The sequence below is a fragment of the Dermacentor variabilis genome, chromosome 3 (assembly GCF_050947875.1).
Source record: "Dermacentor variabilis isolate Ectoservices chromosome 3, ASM5094787v1, whole genome shotgun sequence".
In the NCBI taxonomy this organism is placed as follows: domain Eukaryota; kingdom Metazoa; phylum Arthropoda; class Arachnida; order Ixodida; family Ixodidae; genus Dermacentor; species Dermacentor variabilis.
Window position 1 is genome coordinate 116,667,562 of NC_134570.1, and position 17,694 is coordinate 116,685,255.

Below are 17,694 nucleotides of genomic sequence, written 5' to 3' on the forward strand. Positions count from 1 at the left end.
GAAAAAAACCCAGTTTTGTTCGGCGTATTAACGCATCTTGAACGCGTACACGTAACTTTGACGCAATAAGTTTTCGCTGTTTTGTGACGTCGACTGACAGACAGGTGAAGTTCGTGCAGCCTGAAACCTTTTGACCAATAGCAGAGGGTTAATGTCGAAAGGGCTTTGAATCAGAAATAATTTTTTCTTTTGTTCGGTCCATTCATGCAAGATCTGCGTGTACACGTCATATGAGATGAAAAGCTCTCGCGGTTTTCTTGACGTCGCGTGACGGACACGCGAAGGGGGGGGGGGGGGGGTGGCCCGAAATTTGTTTAGCCACTCGCGGAGGGCTGATTGCAGAATTGGAATATGAAAGTTTGGAACAGCTTTACGTCATAGCGCCCTCTCTTTCGTTTTACGTGGGTGTTCTTGTGGAATAAAAAAAATATGCTGTATATTAAAGATTACGCCACTGCCAGCACTCTATATCAGCAGCTGAGTAGAATATGGCTGATTACTGCTAATAGCTGTGTGCCTGTCCAGGTTAAACGCTGCCTCACCAGGTGCCTCCACGAACACAGTTGCTCATGTAGGCGTCACCGGTTGCTCGGTGTTCTGCCAAGGTCAATACGCTTACGGACAAGCTAAGGCTCCCTATACTGTCACGGGGCTTGTGTTGGTGGGCATTGTTTCTGTTTAATTGTTTACTTGTTTGTGCATTACAGGCAACTATTGTGCTTAATGTTTTGCCGTGACGTGGCACTTTGTTTGCTTTTGTTCGGCGATAATGTAATCGAGGATGCGTTGGTCTACATATTTTTTATTGAGTGCAGTAATTCGCTGGCTACTTAAATCGAATTGAACTCGAAACGATATAGTTGATAAGTCTGTAGAAGACGCCACTCTTCGTTCTAGTCAGTGGTCGATGTACAGGATAGCATGGGTCTTGTTCAGCGGCAGATTCGGCATCGTTGTTGGTATGAACGTCCCAGAAAACACGACCTGGTACCAGCACAGGCAGGTCACTACGCTGGCGACGAGGTTTAGCAGGGAAGGGATCACCTGCATTGAGGGCAAGTTATTGTTCAGAACATGCACGGTGTCGCGCGGAAAAACATTCGTTGAACCCGTGCGAATCTGCAAACGAATTGCAGGCAGGCGCCTACACATTCATATATCAATTCCAAGACAGCGAACTTCGCGCCACCAATACGGTAAAATCACTTGCAAATGAAAAGCAAAAAAGAAAAGAACGAAGAGAAACAAAGTGAAAACGTGAAGAACATAATACAATTATCTGCAGAGTGCGCTGCGTGCTTTGAAACTTCGTCTAGATAAAGTAAACAATGAGAATTAATCGGAGAAGGCACCGTTGAAGCGAAGTAAAATGATTCAGTAGAAATAAAACATTTAAATTTCTATATAATATCTAAATATTCACTCAGAACTGGATGCATTTATTAACATTCACAAGTGTGACAGGTAAAATAACAGCTCCGACTGGCACGGTGACTAAGATTGCCTGTGTGCTACCATACCCTGATCCGAGTAAAAATGCCATATTTGCATAAAATCATTTTTTTAAGCAAGCAAAGTTACAAAGATGTTTTTTGCGTTATATGAGCGTAAGCATGCTTTCTCCACTGAGAACTAGTTGTGTGAGAATTAAGAAAGAACAATAAACATTATAGATGTAAGAAAAATGATTACTCGAAATTATTTTGTTAATTGAAAAGCCATTCTGGGAGGTATTGATTATGGAAAATCTCATCACCTTTTCATTTACGTAATGCGGTCACACACTACAGAGCAATTGTGTACTATTCGGCACATGCCCTTCGTTTCCCCTATAACCACGTATTATTGTTGTAAACGTATATTTAGCTTTGGGCGGTGAGGAGTGATTGAAATAATTATTGATGTAGCATATATCTGTGAATTTGTCTTCTTGGTCCACTTTTGTTTTGTAAAGCACATTGTGCTTGCGTCTTGTAATCTTGTTTGTTTCGTCTACTGTGCAGCTTCAATTTTCAGTACGCAGCTTGTTACTGATCTGTTACCGTTTATTAAAGTGCAATGTTGTTTTAGGCTTCCATTACCGCATTTTCATCGTAAGCCAGGAGAAACTCTGTTCGATGCGTTAATTGCATTTTTAATGTATTCCTGGGGTACGGCTTCAACCCCGCAAGGCATTGCCTGCCTTCTCTCTGGGGATCCTCTTACAGCGCACGTCTAAGGAAAGAAATCAAGTAAAGGAAAATATTTTGAGGACGCTTAAGCTTCACCTTTAAGAGCGGAACGGGATAGAATTCGAAGACCCCTGAGTGCTTGTCACGCTTGCCAGCAACTGCAGCTTATGTAACCGTAATGTTTACCGGGAAACGCTAGCGGCGAACGCTATGTAGGAACACGAGCTTGCTGGTGGAAATGCGGCCTCTTGCGTGGGCCGCGATCCGGAGGAGGCGAGCGCCATTTGGAGGTGTTGCAAGAAACCGGGCGCGCCGCTTCGTGGCCTTTGAGATTTGCGCGCGTGAGTGTGCTCGTGTCGCAGAAAAGCCGGTGTTGTCGGCGTTGGCCGTGAGCGAAAAATGGCTGAAGGCAATTCATAAATAAAAACAACTTGCAAGATGGGCTGGATAGGAATAGAACTAGGGTCTCCGGAGTGTGAGACGGAGACGCTACCACTCAGCCATGAGTTCGATGGCTCAAAGTGAGACGAAAACGCCTCTAGTGAATGTGGTGTTGCCTTAGAAACGTTCCGTAGAAAGCTATACTGCGGTGTATCTCGGTAATTATGAGCATGTAAATTACAGAAGTCGCAGTTAAATGCGTAGCGAAGTGCGTTTCCGCTACATTTCTTCTGTGCTTGGCGCACACGCAGAGCCATCTTGCGGCAAACATAGGAGACCCCCTCCTCGCAATGTACGGCACTGCTCCGACAGGTGGCGCGCCACTCGCCCGCTTCTCCCCTCCGTCTCGTTTGAGTGCATTGGGGCCGTGCGGGGACCAGTGTGAAGATAGCCCAATACCCTTGCGTTTAATAAGTTTTCTCGCTCTCTCCCCTTTCAACTTCCAGCGTGCGTCACTCGAACCCTTGTGTTTAGGCGACGCGGCTCCTCTTTCCGCTCACAGCGCGATTCCTAGGTGCAGCGTCCGATGCGGGACGCTTCTTACGTGATCGCTGCGCCGTAGTATGTCTGGTGGGAAAGCGTCCCCTGCGATGTGTGCCATGCTGCTGGCAAGGAGTCATGCGTCTGCGTGGTGCTCCCAAGCGAGATAGAGGACGTTCCCATCGACGCGTCAGCCGCATGATCGCGTCCGCCTTCATGGCGCGTAGCGGCGCGGCTGTCCGTGCCGATCGCGACGTTTGGCTCGCGTAGATCGTTTGTCCCTCCGAGACACCGAGTTCTCTGGTGCTCAGGCGCACGTTTCGTCTTTGTGTGGCGCAAGAGCATGCCGAGCGAATGAAAGGGCGGTGCGAACGGGGTGTGATAACGCTATCGCGTTCCACTCTTGAAGGCGAAGCTTAAGCATTCTCCAAGTTTTTCAGTTTCCACGTAACACAGTTATGCTTTCTTGTATATTGAAATTACAATGCGATGGTTACATGTCTGTAAGTTGTCGGCAACTCGTAGTTAACGGTTTTTCTGGCTTATTTTACCTTGAGAAATTTAATTAGTTGAGTAACTTCCTTGCGCTACATAGAGGGCATGCGTGGTTGGAAATTATTTTGTCCTATCCGACGGTCGACGATGAACGCGGGACGCGTACGGCGGATTTTATGCGACACGGGGCGCTTAAAGCTATCGTGTTAAAAATAAAAATAAGGCTTTGGTTATTTTGTGAGCTGTTCTACCTGCCTGAATTTTACCCTAGTCTTCTGGGATAATGAAGAGGAAACTACGTTATTTGCGCCTTTCTGGTTTGTCTGCTCCAGTAGAGAAGAAGTGGCATGCTGAAAAACAATTATGCAAACAAAAACAGAGATTGATGCCCTTGGGCGCAGTAGTTTGCGACTACAGGTGCCCTCAAGACGATCGCTTCATATTTCTTTGCCATCCAGGTGCGCACATTCAAATTCTAGAAGTATAGAGAGTATCTCAAATAATATTGCGTAAGCTGTTAAAGAAGAATGAAGTTACCAAAAGCGATTATTAGGCCTACGGTGTTGCGTCGTCAGACATGTGACGACCGAACACCGTAGATCTTATAATCCTATCTTATACCGTGTCTTTTTCTCTTTTGACAGGTTGGCCAACGTTAACTGGGACAGCCGGCATTTAATTTTTGAGCATTCGATAATCGTTGTGCAAAGTTTGACTTGGAATTCTTTGCGAAGAGTTCGAAAAAAAAAATTCGATTTCGCCATGGAATTCGGGGTCTGCAAAATTTTCTCTTTTTGTGTACAAATTTCGACGCCCTGATAGCAGAGTAGCTCGCACTTGAAGTTGACTCAAGTTTCTATAGCATTGCTTTCTGAATGTTACCGTAAGTAAGCTTGAAGACCTTTTTCCGGTTACCATATTATTCGTACCCTGCGTGGTAGTTCAGTGGTTGCGGCGTCACACTACTGAGCGCGAGGTCGCGGGTTAGATCTCGGCAGCGGCATTCCAATGAACTCGGAATGCTAGAGCGCTCGTGTAGCATTTATTGGGTTTACATTAAAGAAAGCCAGGTTGTCAAAATTAACCCGGAGGATCCGAGTACGGAGTACCTCATAATCGGATTGTAGTTATGACATGTAATATGGCATTATTATTCGTGATTATTATTTTTACAGTCAGCAGACGACGGTTCGTACATCCAGTACTGTGTTGTTTGATGAAAAGCTCATCAGCTAATGACCTAAGCGCTTGAAGCCTTCCCCATCCTGCGGTCCAGATGGCAACCTGTCCGCAATATTAAAACCTTACGGCAGTGTATTTGCCCCCACTAGTGACATCTATATGTAATAGCTCCTTGGATACTTCCAGTTTCCCCTCACATGCGGAAAACTTGTGGTATTCCTGTATTTTAGTCTGGCTGTAAAACCGACGTGTCGAATTGTCATTCGATTTCTCTTCTCTGTGCCAGGTCGAAGGTTTTCGAGCTTCCTCTTCACAACATATTGTCTTTTACTGTGAAGAACTCATTGATTCGGAATCAGCATGGATTGCTCTCTGGCCGCTCTACTATCACAAATCTCGCAAGTCTCATGACACCCACTTCCTCACCGGTACTTCGAAGGGGGAGTCTTCACACCGTTTAATGTGGACTCAGCAAAGCTTTTGGTGTGGTCACGCAGTCACTGCTTAGGATCAAGCTTATGCAATTTGATGTTGACTCTCCGATTGCAAATCTCTCACGCAGTTATCTTCTTAATAGATCATGTTATGTTAACGTCAATGACCAATCGTCTTCTTTTCTTTACGTGGCAACTAGCGACATCCCTCGATGATTGGTATTAGAAACACTAGTTTTAAAATTTTTGTGTAATGATGTTCATTCCTCTACTCTGAATTCATTCCTTCTACACACCGATGACATCAACATCATCGTGCTGTCTGGTCTGTTTTCTTTTTCTAAATGGTGCAATGATAATAACCTCACTTTGAATTCTGCTGAGACCAAAGTCATCGACTTTCAGACGCAAAACTGCAAGTATTTCTTATAATTCTGTAGGTGCTGTACCATTGCGTATACATAAGGTCTGTGAAATCAATGATCTCCATGTGCTTTTCGATACAACCTTACACTTTTCCGCTCACACTAAACGTGTTGCAATGCAGGGTATGCGCTCTCTTGGCTCTGTTTGCAGACTATCAAGGGAATTCAATTCTCCTACACCGTTCTTCAAGGTGTACGGAATAATCTGTCTTCCTCATCTCGAATACGCGTCGGTCGTCGGACATTATATATTAGGTCCAGGAAAATTTTCCAAGCACACATCACCGCTGCTTGCTAAAACGGACACTGGACCTTGTTCTAGCACTGTTGAATTATTGTCATGGCCCTTACTTCACTGCAGACGTAATCGCACTTACCGTCTGTTTCTTTTCTAACTCCTTCATGGTATCCACACTTGGCCAGAACTCCTCAGTTGTGTCATGTTTCGTATTCCGCGCAATATCACCAGAAAACATTGACCCGTCCGCGTTCCTGCCTGTCATCACCAGCACTCAAGCGCGCACGGTATACTGAGTCTTTATAACGCCTATTTTTACGATCTCGATAGTTTCTATAACTCGCTGTCCTTGTTCTTTTCCAAGCTTTGCATTGTTGTGTCATAGCTCGACCCGTTGTTCAGCTGTCCTCCTCATTTTTCTTTTGCATACACGTTGCGCGTTGTTGTACGCACACCTTTTTTTTCCTCAAAATTGTTCTGTACGGATTTTTTTTACTGACGTTCCCCTGCACTTTTTTTGTGTGTATGCGTGCGCCAGCGTTCAGTCCTTACAGTTGTTCCTGGGCTTGGTGAATAAATTATTGTTGACTGATTGATTATTATTTTTAACGCAATACGCCTAAAGAGTTAAGCGAAAGCGGTGTAGCAGAATACTGACCATGTCCGTGAACAGCAGGTCGGAATAGTGGTAGACCATGATGTTGGCGGAGGACGCGCTGGGCAGCACGAAGGACAAGCAGGAAGCCGTGGACACCGGCCAGGCGTAGTACAACGGAGGCACGCGGTCTATGTAAGCCTGCGAGTGCACGAAACGGTACATCTTCCGCATACGTTGGGACTTTGGGACTTCCACAGAAGAGAGCGAGCGAGAGAGAGAGAGAGAGAGAGAGACTACACGTTTACTTTTTAAACACTTTTTGGAGCTGTACCGCGAATCATCAATAGCCGCGCCGCCAACGAAGAGGAAGAGAGAAAAGCAAATGGACATCTGGCACCCTTGTGTACTTCGTGAATTGAGAGTGAATCCCTCCAGAATTTCTTTTTAGCATCTCGGCGTTTCATATTCCAAAGAAAATGTTTTTGAGAAAACCCTTCCGAAATCTCGGCTTGAATTTGACTCTTCCGTAACCCTTTTCCTTGAGGCTACCGTTTCGGGTAATAGCCACAGGAACATTTGCGACGCGCTCTGCAATTTACAGCGCAAAAAAAAAAAATGCATGCTAAAATTTCTCTTTTTTTTCTTTATACTCGCATAATCTTTTATTGCAATATTTAGATATTCTATTACTCATACATGTGACAGTTGACATTTGATTTCGCGTTTGCAACTTATTAATTTCATTTGACCCTATTTTTCGCTAAAAGCAACCAACGATAGTAATCGTTTAATCCCTCTATGCATGGCCGAATACCCATGGGAATTGCGCTATTTCACTAAAGAACGACAACAAGGTGACACCATCGCCTGGGCTGCCAGCAGCCCTCGCCGCTCTGCTCATCTTTGTGTCTGCCTTCGTAATAAATGTGGCCGTGGTCGCGTTGGCGGCAACCTCCACAAAGCTTGTCTCGTCCTCCAACAATAACCATTGTCAATTTTATGTAAGCTGCCTTTCTTCCAATTGTCTGCGTTCACTACATTCAAGTCATGCTAATGCGTGTATGCCGTTAGAGACGTAAAAGTTATAGCAGCGCAGCGTTAACAGAAAGAAGTTCGCGCAAAAATGCACGGTGGTTACCACTGGGGCAAAGGTATGCCCCAACGGACTAAAAAAAGAATTTTAGGACTCTTTAATATCATAAGATTTTACTTGCGATAACGCACGTGCAACGTAGACACGGATACTCTTGTGCGTTGAGTTTTTCAACGGTCGGAGGGTTGAACTTCTCTTCGAAAGCGTTCGTGCAGCTAATACAACGCAAGCCGTCAGACTCGTGAAGGAGACTTATCTGCACACCACAGTTTTTATTTTGTGTTTAAAATTTCCTTTATCGAGGGATGATTTGAAACAAAAAGGAGTTCCACGAGAGCAGAGTCCTGTCCTCGTGCTGAGGCAATGATTGTACATCTTTCTTTTCAAAGGTAGCAATAAGCTGCGGGCTATGTCTTGGCAACGTCTCCCGCTACGCAGGAGTTCATTTTCACTCTTCTAAAAATCGTCGTCTCGTGATTCGCACTCGGCGTTGGGGCACTCAGTTTGAGACAGGACAGCAATAACGAAGGCAGCCTTTTTTTCAAAGACTCTGGTGCGGGAATCTATCTGGGAGCATTGCACCCATTATTGAGCCAGCGGCGCAGTTGATACTTGCGGTAACACTTAAGAGTATATAATCGAAGATTAACCGTTCTCTTCTTAGGCGTCTGTCACCCTCGCCTGATCACATGTGCCCTGTTCCTGCATCAGCCTCACATATGTTCCATCTACACCACTGTCTTACTTTCACAGCGAGAGGTCAGATGAAAATGAGGGCGATGAGGGCGAAGTGTAAAAAAAAAAAAAAGACCAACCCTTCCCTTATGGGGAAATCGGGCTAAGCGAAGCTTGTCCTGCGTGCAGCTAACCTTCGTTACGCTAAAGTACCCCCACGTAACAGTGTCGGATTGCTGCGGGCTCCCGCTCCCTCAGCTCGGGATCTTCTTCTGGTTGCTGTCGCATTGCCTGGGCTCGGGCGGCTCTAACGGCTGGATGGGCGCGCCGACGTCGAGCCCTTTCACGGGCGAGTTATGGCCGCCGCTCGTCAAAGGCTGCCGATTCCTCGGGGGAACGTACAACGTGTGGCCGTCCCATCCGTTTGCCGAAAATAAACTGAACGGAAACGAAGCCGGCGCAGCGCGCGCGACACCCTGTCCTGCCTTTACCCTCCCCGGCGGCAGCGAAACTGCTCTCATTGTTTGCGCGTGTGTCGTAAGCGCGCACCTATGCAGCTGGAATCCTTGCTAATGACACACGCTCCAGCGCAGTTGTCAACTTATGAAACCACCCTTTCCCGCAGCTGCCGTGTTCTGGCAGCAACTGGGTTTTTTTCGCGTGACCATATCGCCAGCGAAACTTGTGAACCGAAACAAACCTCGCTTCAAGAAAAAAAAAGAATGCTCGTGTACATAGCCTTAGGTGCACGTTGAAGGTACCCAGCTGGTCTGTATTATTCCAGTGTCTTCCACTACGGCGTGCCTCATAATCATGTCTAGGTATTGCTATTCTAAACACCAGAATTCACATTTTAAGAGAAAGTGTGGGTCAGAGCGCCCTGAAGAGGGTGCACCCGCTTATGGATGCCCGAAATCTGATTTCTAAGTTTGTGTCACTATGTCAGCTCTTTCAATATATTTGTACACTGCTATATATTGCTGCTTGATTTGCTTGTTTCGATCTCTTATAGTTTTTATCGCTGCTGACGTGTAACATTACAATGATACGTTTCGAAGCGCGAATTGTCTCGTTGCCCACGCGCTTCGAGGCGCGGTAAACTGTTCTCGAACCTGCGCCCTCATTGTACCCCCCGAGTGTATCTCCAACGCGACGCTTCCAGTCCTTTCGCCAACCTGGGACCATATGGCGTTAAACTATTCTATTCTGATTTTGTTCCAATGTCCCGACGTCAAAATTTACGTAAATGCTGACGTAGGCATAAGGCGGTGACCCGACCGCTGCTTGAATATTCGAATCAAATACTCTGGTTAATAAACGGTCACTTTTGGTTGCTTTCAAAGCGAACAGCGTTGGCTACCCTGACAGTTTTTTTTTCTTATCTAAGTGGCTGACAAGAAGCCAAGAGCGCAGAAGTAGAGAGGGATTTGGTGGGTCCGAGCTAGCACGCGGATGTATAGATAACCGCACGGGGGGACCGTCGTCGGCGCGTGCGATTGGTTCGCTCCCCTTTGCTTACCTGGTGGTGCGTGGTCAAAATTTGAGGCGCCGTGCCACGGGGAATTAAAAATGCCGCTAAAACAGGTCCTCAGTGAGGAAGACTTGACAGAGCGCTGTGCAGAAAGGCCTCTACAGCAATACATGCAGAAAGGCCTCTACAGCAATAAATGTCCATGAAAGTTTTTTTTTAAATCTATGCAAGAAACGTAGCTGCGTGTAGCCAGAGCCACAGCGGTCGGCAGTGGCCGCTCCAGTGCCCAGATAAAATCTCTAAAAAATCAATTTTCTTTGGCACACTATTGCATATTTACTACGTGGCGAGTTCTCGAGGTTGTCTGATGTCGTGTGACAGAGAAGCAAAGTGGGCGAACCCTGAGAAAGAAATTTGACCAGGTAAGGATGCCCAATGGTGAAAAAGGCGTAAAATTAGTAAGAGCCCATTTCTTTTTTCTAGTCATGCCTAATCAGTGCGAGCACGTCATATACGAGACGGGGAGTTCTCGCAGTTTTCGCGACGTTGCCTGACAGACAGGCGAAGCGGGCATGGCGTGAAAATGTTCGACCGACTGCGGAAGGCTAATGGAAGAAATTTAATAGAAACCGTTTGGAATAGATCTAACTTATGGGGCCCTTTCTTTGTGCGTTATGACTGTCATCATCAGCAACTTTCTGCGCATATATGAAACTCGAAAGGCCGCAAGCCGCTTCAATTTTGATTCCACGATCGCCGACTTTTTTGCCACATAAGCGTTGCTGGGAATTTCGGGCACAGGTACGCCCCCAAAATCTGTTCATCCGCCTCCTCGTCTCCATTTGTGTGCCTGATTGCATGAGTGCTCCTTAACCGTTGCTGAACTTGACAATATTTAACATGGGTCTATATAGCGCTTCGCAATGTAGCACTTATCAGTTAAGTATCGGGTGCGAATTACACTCGGAAACGACCTAAGAATTCAGTGCAAGCTCCGCCCACAATATTGCAGCGCACCTGACCACCCTGCCTCCTCTCTCCGAAATTTAACCCCGCACTGTCAAGCCATCCTCTATTGAAAGCACTTCCTACACTTTACCAAGTTCAGTGCAGCGCCGTCCTCGGCTGAAGAGGACTCTATGGTTCTCACGATTTTCCGTGAAATGTCAATCACATGCAGCGGCGATGCGCTGCGCTGACATTCACTTAATGTATACAGGAATGTACCGTATACAATAAATGCTACAGTGAAAAGCACGTGTAGCATACCTGAGTAACTTAAGCAGACCAGGCGACTATGTGTCACCGCCCCGTTTCAAAGAGCATGCCAATAAATCATCATCGCCATTGAGCCGACGTGGAGGGTTTCTGCACAGTGCAGTCACTGTATTTGTGTCAGTGACTATCGAAGTGATGGCATTATTAATTTGATTGGACCTTTGGGAAGTTGGGAACGTGTTTACGCTAAAAAAGAAAAAAAAAAACGCCAGAGAGCCTAAGACTGTGTATCTGTTAGAATGCGAAAGCATTGCAGTCGCTTTCGTGAAATGTCTTCTTTTCCCGCACGTTCCAGGTCTGTGCAAGCTCTTGCCTGCGTTCTAACTGCACTTCGGTAAGGTCTAATCAAAGCGCGCCAAGCGTTAATAACAAGAATCTCTATCTCTCTCAACGCGCTCGCTTGAATGCGAGAGAGAGAGAATAAACTTTATTCAAGAACCCCGGTCTGGGTTCGCCCGCTTTGTTCTAGTTGTCTGCCAAGCCGAGCGTCGTGGTGAGCTCGATCATGGCACGCACGTAGTCGGAGGACGAGCCCGCCAGCCACTCCTCAAGTGTCGTAGGTCTACGGGTGGGTGAGAGTTTGGCAACGCTAGCCTGAATAGCGAGACGGCTCCCCGGACAATCCCGCAGAATGTGAGCATTATCCGGGAAGCCGCCACATGCCATGCAAGCAGGTTTACCAGGCAAACCTTGTATGTAGTGTTGGAAGTGTGGGGACAAGAGGGAGTGTGTCTGTGCACGCCTGCATAGTACCGGCTCTCTTCGCTTCACGTGTGTGTCCGCTTGTTGATACTTCATGGAGTTGTTTCGTAAATCGTCAAGTTTTTCGCGCCTTTCCGCCCGCGCGAAGGCATATTGCTCATTCAGACTGAGTGGGCCCGGCCACCACAGAGGAGGGGTTCATCACCGGAAGGACAACTCAGTGGCGTTGAGTGGGACATCAATTATTTATATTTGATAGACTCATTTTATACACTCGAGATAAAGTGGTAATTTTTGGCCCGTTTTATTGTCACCTTAATTTCCTTCCGAAGTTTGTGTAGATTCTAATATAATTCGTTACTCGTCTCAGTTACGTACTTCCAAAAGAGCAGGTTTTTTTTATTTAGCGAATACCCAAATTCACAGGTATGGTAGGGCCTGTAAGTGCAGTCAATATTGTAAGGAGGGCTCGATACAGGCCCCTTTTTTTGCCACAGTAATGCGAGAACGCCCAGACTCTCTTGGAATAAAGAGATTCTTGGTGAGCTTCGTGTGCTTCGCCTAAACTGTGGCCTGGCCTCAAAACTCATCAAACCAGAAAGTCATTCGAGCTCTTCTACAGTATACCTGAAGGCGACACACTTGTGTGCCCGACTTTAGATATGCTGCACCTGACTTAGTAACTGTGAAAGTATGGTGAAGACTCGTGTCTTTTCTCTTTCTTTCACTCCCTCATTCCCATCCCCACGTGTATCGTAGCAAACTGGCCAAAGTCTAGTTAATCTCCCTGCTTTTCCTCCCTCTCTTGTCTCTCTAGAGCTCTCTTTCTATTGGATAAACGGAGCAAAGTTTTTGTTTTCTCCAGGTTCCACTTTAGCGGAGTCTACTGCATAGATGGAAACGTTTGAATAGCTTCGTTGAAACAATTCTTATTTTCATGCTTAGCTTTCTTTCTATGTGCACGGTTCGTAGCGTTTATTAGCAATTAGTTTTCCAGCGTGTACGTATATATAGTACGCGTCTGTGCAACGAATTATTGATACTTGAATTATTTGATCATGACTCGCAAAATTGCTTTTTGTGACATGCTGTTTGTGCTCGTGTCACCATTTACTTAGGTAAGACTTCGGCAAGTTCACCACGCAGTTTTATTGCGTGAGGCATAGCAATAGACCTCTTCCGGCTCACGTCACTACGAGTCAGTTTCTCCTCGTCGTTTTGTTTCGTAATAAAGCGGATTCCCCTACGCGGCTGCTATAGGTAGCTACGGTCTGCTATGTAGCGTAGATACCGCTGCCGCCGCCGCGGGGTGCCGCCACAAGCCCATTGGCTAAGTGCACTGTGGCTCGCTGAAGACGACCGCTTTTGGCTTACGTTCACCGGGCCGTAGGCACCAAAATCGGAAGTAGTGGCGTTTACGTTAACATCCATAACAAATTTCGAACTGTGCACCACAGTGACATTTAAAAACGGAGTGTTCTGCGCACGCCCCGCTCCACCGTAGCCTTCGCAGTGCAAGGCACCGAAGAAGGAGCGGAAGCAGCGCGAATGCCCTCGTTTGATTGCCAATAACTCTGTTTTTGCTGAACGCGTTGAATCACGTTATGCGGCAAAGAATTTCCCAAATAGCACATTTTAAAGGAACACTAAAGCATAACATTAAATCAGTTTAGACTAATGAAGCATTGTTTGAGAACCCTGCAGGCATCATTAAAAATATAGTTTGATTATGAGATGAGAAAATGCAGGTCCAAGTATCAGTATTTGAATTTCGCGCCGAAACTCCAGCGTCGGCACGTCAGCGTGACGTCAGGGATTCCAAAGCATGTTGTCACATTTGGGCCGCGTTGGCTGAATAAAGGTTCCCGAAACTTGCCATGTTTAATATATGGTTCTTTTAGAACACAACGTAATCAATCGGTACCGCTACATATTATTAGTAGGCCCTAGAAGATGCCATCAAAATCCAAGACGTCACAACCCCGACGCGCGGGAAACTATGTAGGCGTCGCCACTCGTATTTCGTTCTTGCGCTTTTTCTGGCTTAGCAAACGTCTTATCCTTCTAAGAGTGGTGTTGTTGGTGTTGTAGAAGGGTAAATTACTGATGCAGAAGAAATCAGTTTTCACTTTAGTGTCCCTTTAACTTCATATACATCTATCGTCTTGGATGAAAAGCAGTTCAGGGCCCCTTTAACTAATCTAAGTCTATCAATAAGTGGAAAATAATGTGTGCGAGGCGCCGCGAAGAGCTAGGCTGCCGAAGCCACATTTATTGTGGCCACCCAGCCATGGTGCGCGGGTTCTCGGGTGCGACCGACAGCGCGGCCGCTCAAGTCGAGCGCGCTAGCACGTTCTATCCTCGCGCTACATGCGCGCAAGCCCTCTTCTATTTCGCCTGCTTTGGAGGCTCTAGTCGTGCCTCTACAGGGCGCCGCTCCTAGTGCGAAACGCGATTGAATAAAGTCCAATGGCAAAGTGTGCAGATGGTGTCGTTTTTGATAGTGTCGGGTTCACGCAGTCCGAGAGAGACGTGCCTGACAGCACCTGTGGCGTAGGTTACGACAAGGCGCAGCCACGATGATGCCTCAGTGCAAAATCGTGGCCTGCCGCAGGTTCTCGTAGACGTCCGGGCCTGTAGAAGTCGGAGCTCCAAAAGTACACCGTCTGGCAGCGCGGGACTTGCGTGCAGATTGCGCAAGTGCTGGTCCCTCACAATGTAGACGTAGACGTGATGCTCGAACTGAAGAAAGCAGATGGTAGCCGCTCCTGAAAACTTCGGTAGGCCATGCATCTATGGAAGGTGCAAGCGCACAAGATCGGAAGGCTCATTTTGTGGTGAAATCTCGAATGCCGATAGCATCAGTGTTGCGCTGGTCGCTGAAAGCATCCTGAAGTTTGTGCTTGCGGCGTTGTGGTGCTTGCTAGAGTTAAATTTGCGCCTAGCGGAGCCAGTGGGAGAGTTTTTGAATAGGTGATGAGTGAGGTGCCTCCGTAAGGAAAGCGGGCAGATTGCGGGAGTGTCCAAGGAAAGAGAGTGGCGTGCCGTGGAATAGCCAAAAGCGCTTGCGTTTGGCCCAGTGAATTCCTTGGGGAGGAAGCTCACGAACCGAGTAGAGGTCTGATGCTGGGGCCGGCGCGTGCCGCCGAACGGCACAATTGGGCGCAGGCGATGTGGGTCGACAAGACGAGGAATGACGCGGCAGTTCAACTGGAGAGAGCTGTTGTGAGTGAGTGCTCGAGGTGCCGTAGCGAGCAAGGACGGCTGCCCGAAGTCGTCGTAGAACTTGAGGCCGGGGGTGGCAAACGGCGCCTGAACAGTGATTCTCCATCTGGATGAACCATATGTGCGGCATGTCGATGTAGAATTCGAGGATACACTCCAACCGCGGGACTTCTACAGGACTGCGTGAGGCCACTTCACTCGCCTTGGTAGAGTCGGTGCGCTGATGCTGGCATATATGGGCTTGGCCGTCCGGGTCACCAATTTGTAGGAAGCGGCGCGAAGAGGTAGCTGCCGTAGCCACGGTTTATTGCGGCAGGCCAGCCATGGTGCAGCGGGATCTCGGGAGGGGCGGACACTGAGGCCGCTCACGCCAAGCGTACTATAGCGCGCTCTATGCTCGCACTACCTGCACACGAGAGCTCTTTTTCGTCGGCTTTGCAGGCTATAGTCGCGCCGCCACAAACGTTACAGCTCGCAATATGAAATCGATGTGACTTTGCCGGCGCCGCTCTTCACTGGCGGCGTAGTAGCCCCTGTGCGATGCCATTACAGACCCTACACGGCGTTTTATTCAGGGTGCTAGAATTTTAGGCGCACCAGCGTATGGCGCATCCGCGTGCACTTGCACCCGTGTGTACTTACAACAACGTCCGAGAAGTTCAAGCGCAACTCTAAGCCTTACGATGGCTGTGAATGCTTCAACTTCGGGCAAAACTGCCTATTCTTTTTTTCTTGACTTCCTTTTCAATGTACATGCATGCTTATGGAAAAACATGAGCCAACAAATCAAGCAAAAAACCAACAAACAAATAATCAAACAAATAAAGGAATAAACAAAAATTAGGCATCAAATCTTCATCATTCTTAGTTCGTGGTGCTTTGCGGCCTGATTATGCAACTGCAACCGCGGAAGCTTTCGGAGAACAAAATTTTATAATAAAAGAAATATTGTTGCAGCCGTTTCATACACCCTCGAATTGATAAACATAGTGAATACTTCTCCAAAACAATTACAACATTTTAAACCTTCACTGTTTGATTGCTCTTCTAAATGACATGTGGCGCTCCCTGTCTCCAAACTCGCCCAGTGGAACGTCGACGTGAGAGAAACGTTGAGGACTGGACCTTCAGTATATAAAGCTGAATATTTAACCTGACAGCACTTGCAGCTACACAAACAAAAAGGTGCTTACCAGTGTGGACAATGTTATTCCACAGAAAAACGGCTCCAATGGTAAGCATCATCAGTCGACGAAGGCGTCATAGGCAGAAGAAGTTTGGTGGAATCAAAAGTTTATGGCAACACGAAAAGTGGCCATAATCACTAAGACACGGTGAGTCACTTGTAATAGGATCTGGTCTGTGCCCTAAGAGAAAAGATTAAGAAGATCTAATGCCGGAAATGTACTTGTCGTTTGCGCTGCTACCAAAACTGCATCTTTCTTGCTTTTGGAGCATAGAATCTGTAAAAAAAATGAAACGTGATAGCAGGCAACCTGTCCCCTCTAGAAAGAAAAGAAACTTATACAATGCAAAATTTTCCCTGGGAAGGCCAAATTGCATTTATTACATGCTTGGTAAGGATAGGCCACATCTTATTTACCTTCACGCACCAAAACCATTATGGTTACATGTGCGTTCTATCAAATATTGCCACCGAAGACTATCAGAAACAAGGCTAATGTCTTGCACTGTTTATTAAGAGGGTAGCAGTGAAGTAGGGGGGGGGGGGAGGAGCGTGTCGTCGAACGATCATTCTTCCTTTTCGAATTTCCCTCCTCAAATTTCATGCGTTGCAAAGAGGCGAGTGGGTAAGAGCACAGAGACAGAAAAGTTTGCTTGGGTTACTAAGAAGAGAGAAATGTACGAACGCTTTCAAGAAGCCGGTGCATGCGCATCTCGTCTATGTGACCGGGCACCATCTGGGCCAGGATAGACGCCCCGACTGTCAGCAGGGTCTGGTAGGTGAACGGGCTGCGACCTCGCCGCCCCCATTCCAGCAGAGAATCGGTGAGCCCGCACTTCTGCATCGAAATACCATACGGTAATGGCACAAATTTTGCAAGTTCTGCAACAGCGATCTATATGTAAAGTAGCCGCCCTCAGTGCAGTCTAGTCGCAATGAAAATAAAAAAGTAATGGGATTACACGAGTCCCAGATGCCCCCTAATGGTCGTCCAGGCATAGCACTGTTATCGGTTTGTGGCCACTTTGATCTTCAGTTCATGTTTTTGAAGGCTGCTGCACAGGTCATTGAGTTGAGCACTGGCACAGTAATAGCTTCATCCAGTTTTGAGCATACGATTAACTGAGAGTCACGTTCAAAAGTCACTGAAGCGCGTTAAAAAAAGCGAATGAGACAAGCGAAGGCATCCCAATAAATAGCGCACATGAAAAAAAAATATTACGGCAGCATCCATCTTACGGTCGCTGCAAAAAGGAAATGCGATTAGCATTCAAGCAATGTGACACACCTTATGCCGAAGTCAAGTTTATTTACAATCTTTAGCGCTCATTCCGAGACTTGAGTTGCTTCCGCTATATGCAACATCTACACTTTCTCCGCTATCGGGCCGCTTTAATATGGCACTCGGTTGCCAAGGTCGCTCATGAACATGACGGCACGACGACGACTGTGTGACAACTACGCTTTGACGACGATGGAATGGCGAGAAAGAAGACATCGATGTAAGGACAAAAGCGGTAGGACGACGGCAGCCTGGCGGAGACGAGGCGACGATCCTGAAATAATGAAAATGGTAAAACATCGACAGCGTGACAACAAT

The 17,694-nt window shown here is 47.0% G+C and overlaps 1 protein-coding gene across 1 annotated transcript in view; it reads right to left on the reverse strand.

Moving 5' to 3' along the window:
• Positions 1–782: 782 nt before the first annotated feature.
• The window catches only part of LOC142574704 (Na(+)/citrate cotransporter-like), a 51,531-nt gene continuing 34,619 nt past the window's right edge, over positions 783–17,694 (reverse strand). The window contains exons 9-11 of the mRNA XM_075683733.1: positions 16,780–16,932; positions 6,525–6,662; positions 783–1,044 (exon numbers count right to left, since the gene is read on the reverse strand). Of these exons, the coding sequence (XP_075539848.1) occupies positions 898–1,044; positions 6,525–6,662; positions 16,780–16,932 (438 nt within the window). The 3' untranslated portion in view covers positions 783–897. The remainder of the gene's footprint in view (positions 1,045–6,524; positions 6,663–16,779; positions 16,933–17,694) is intronic.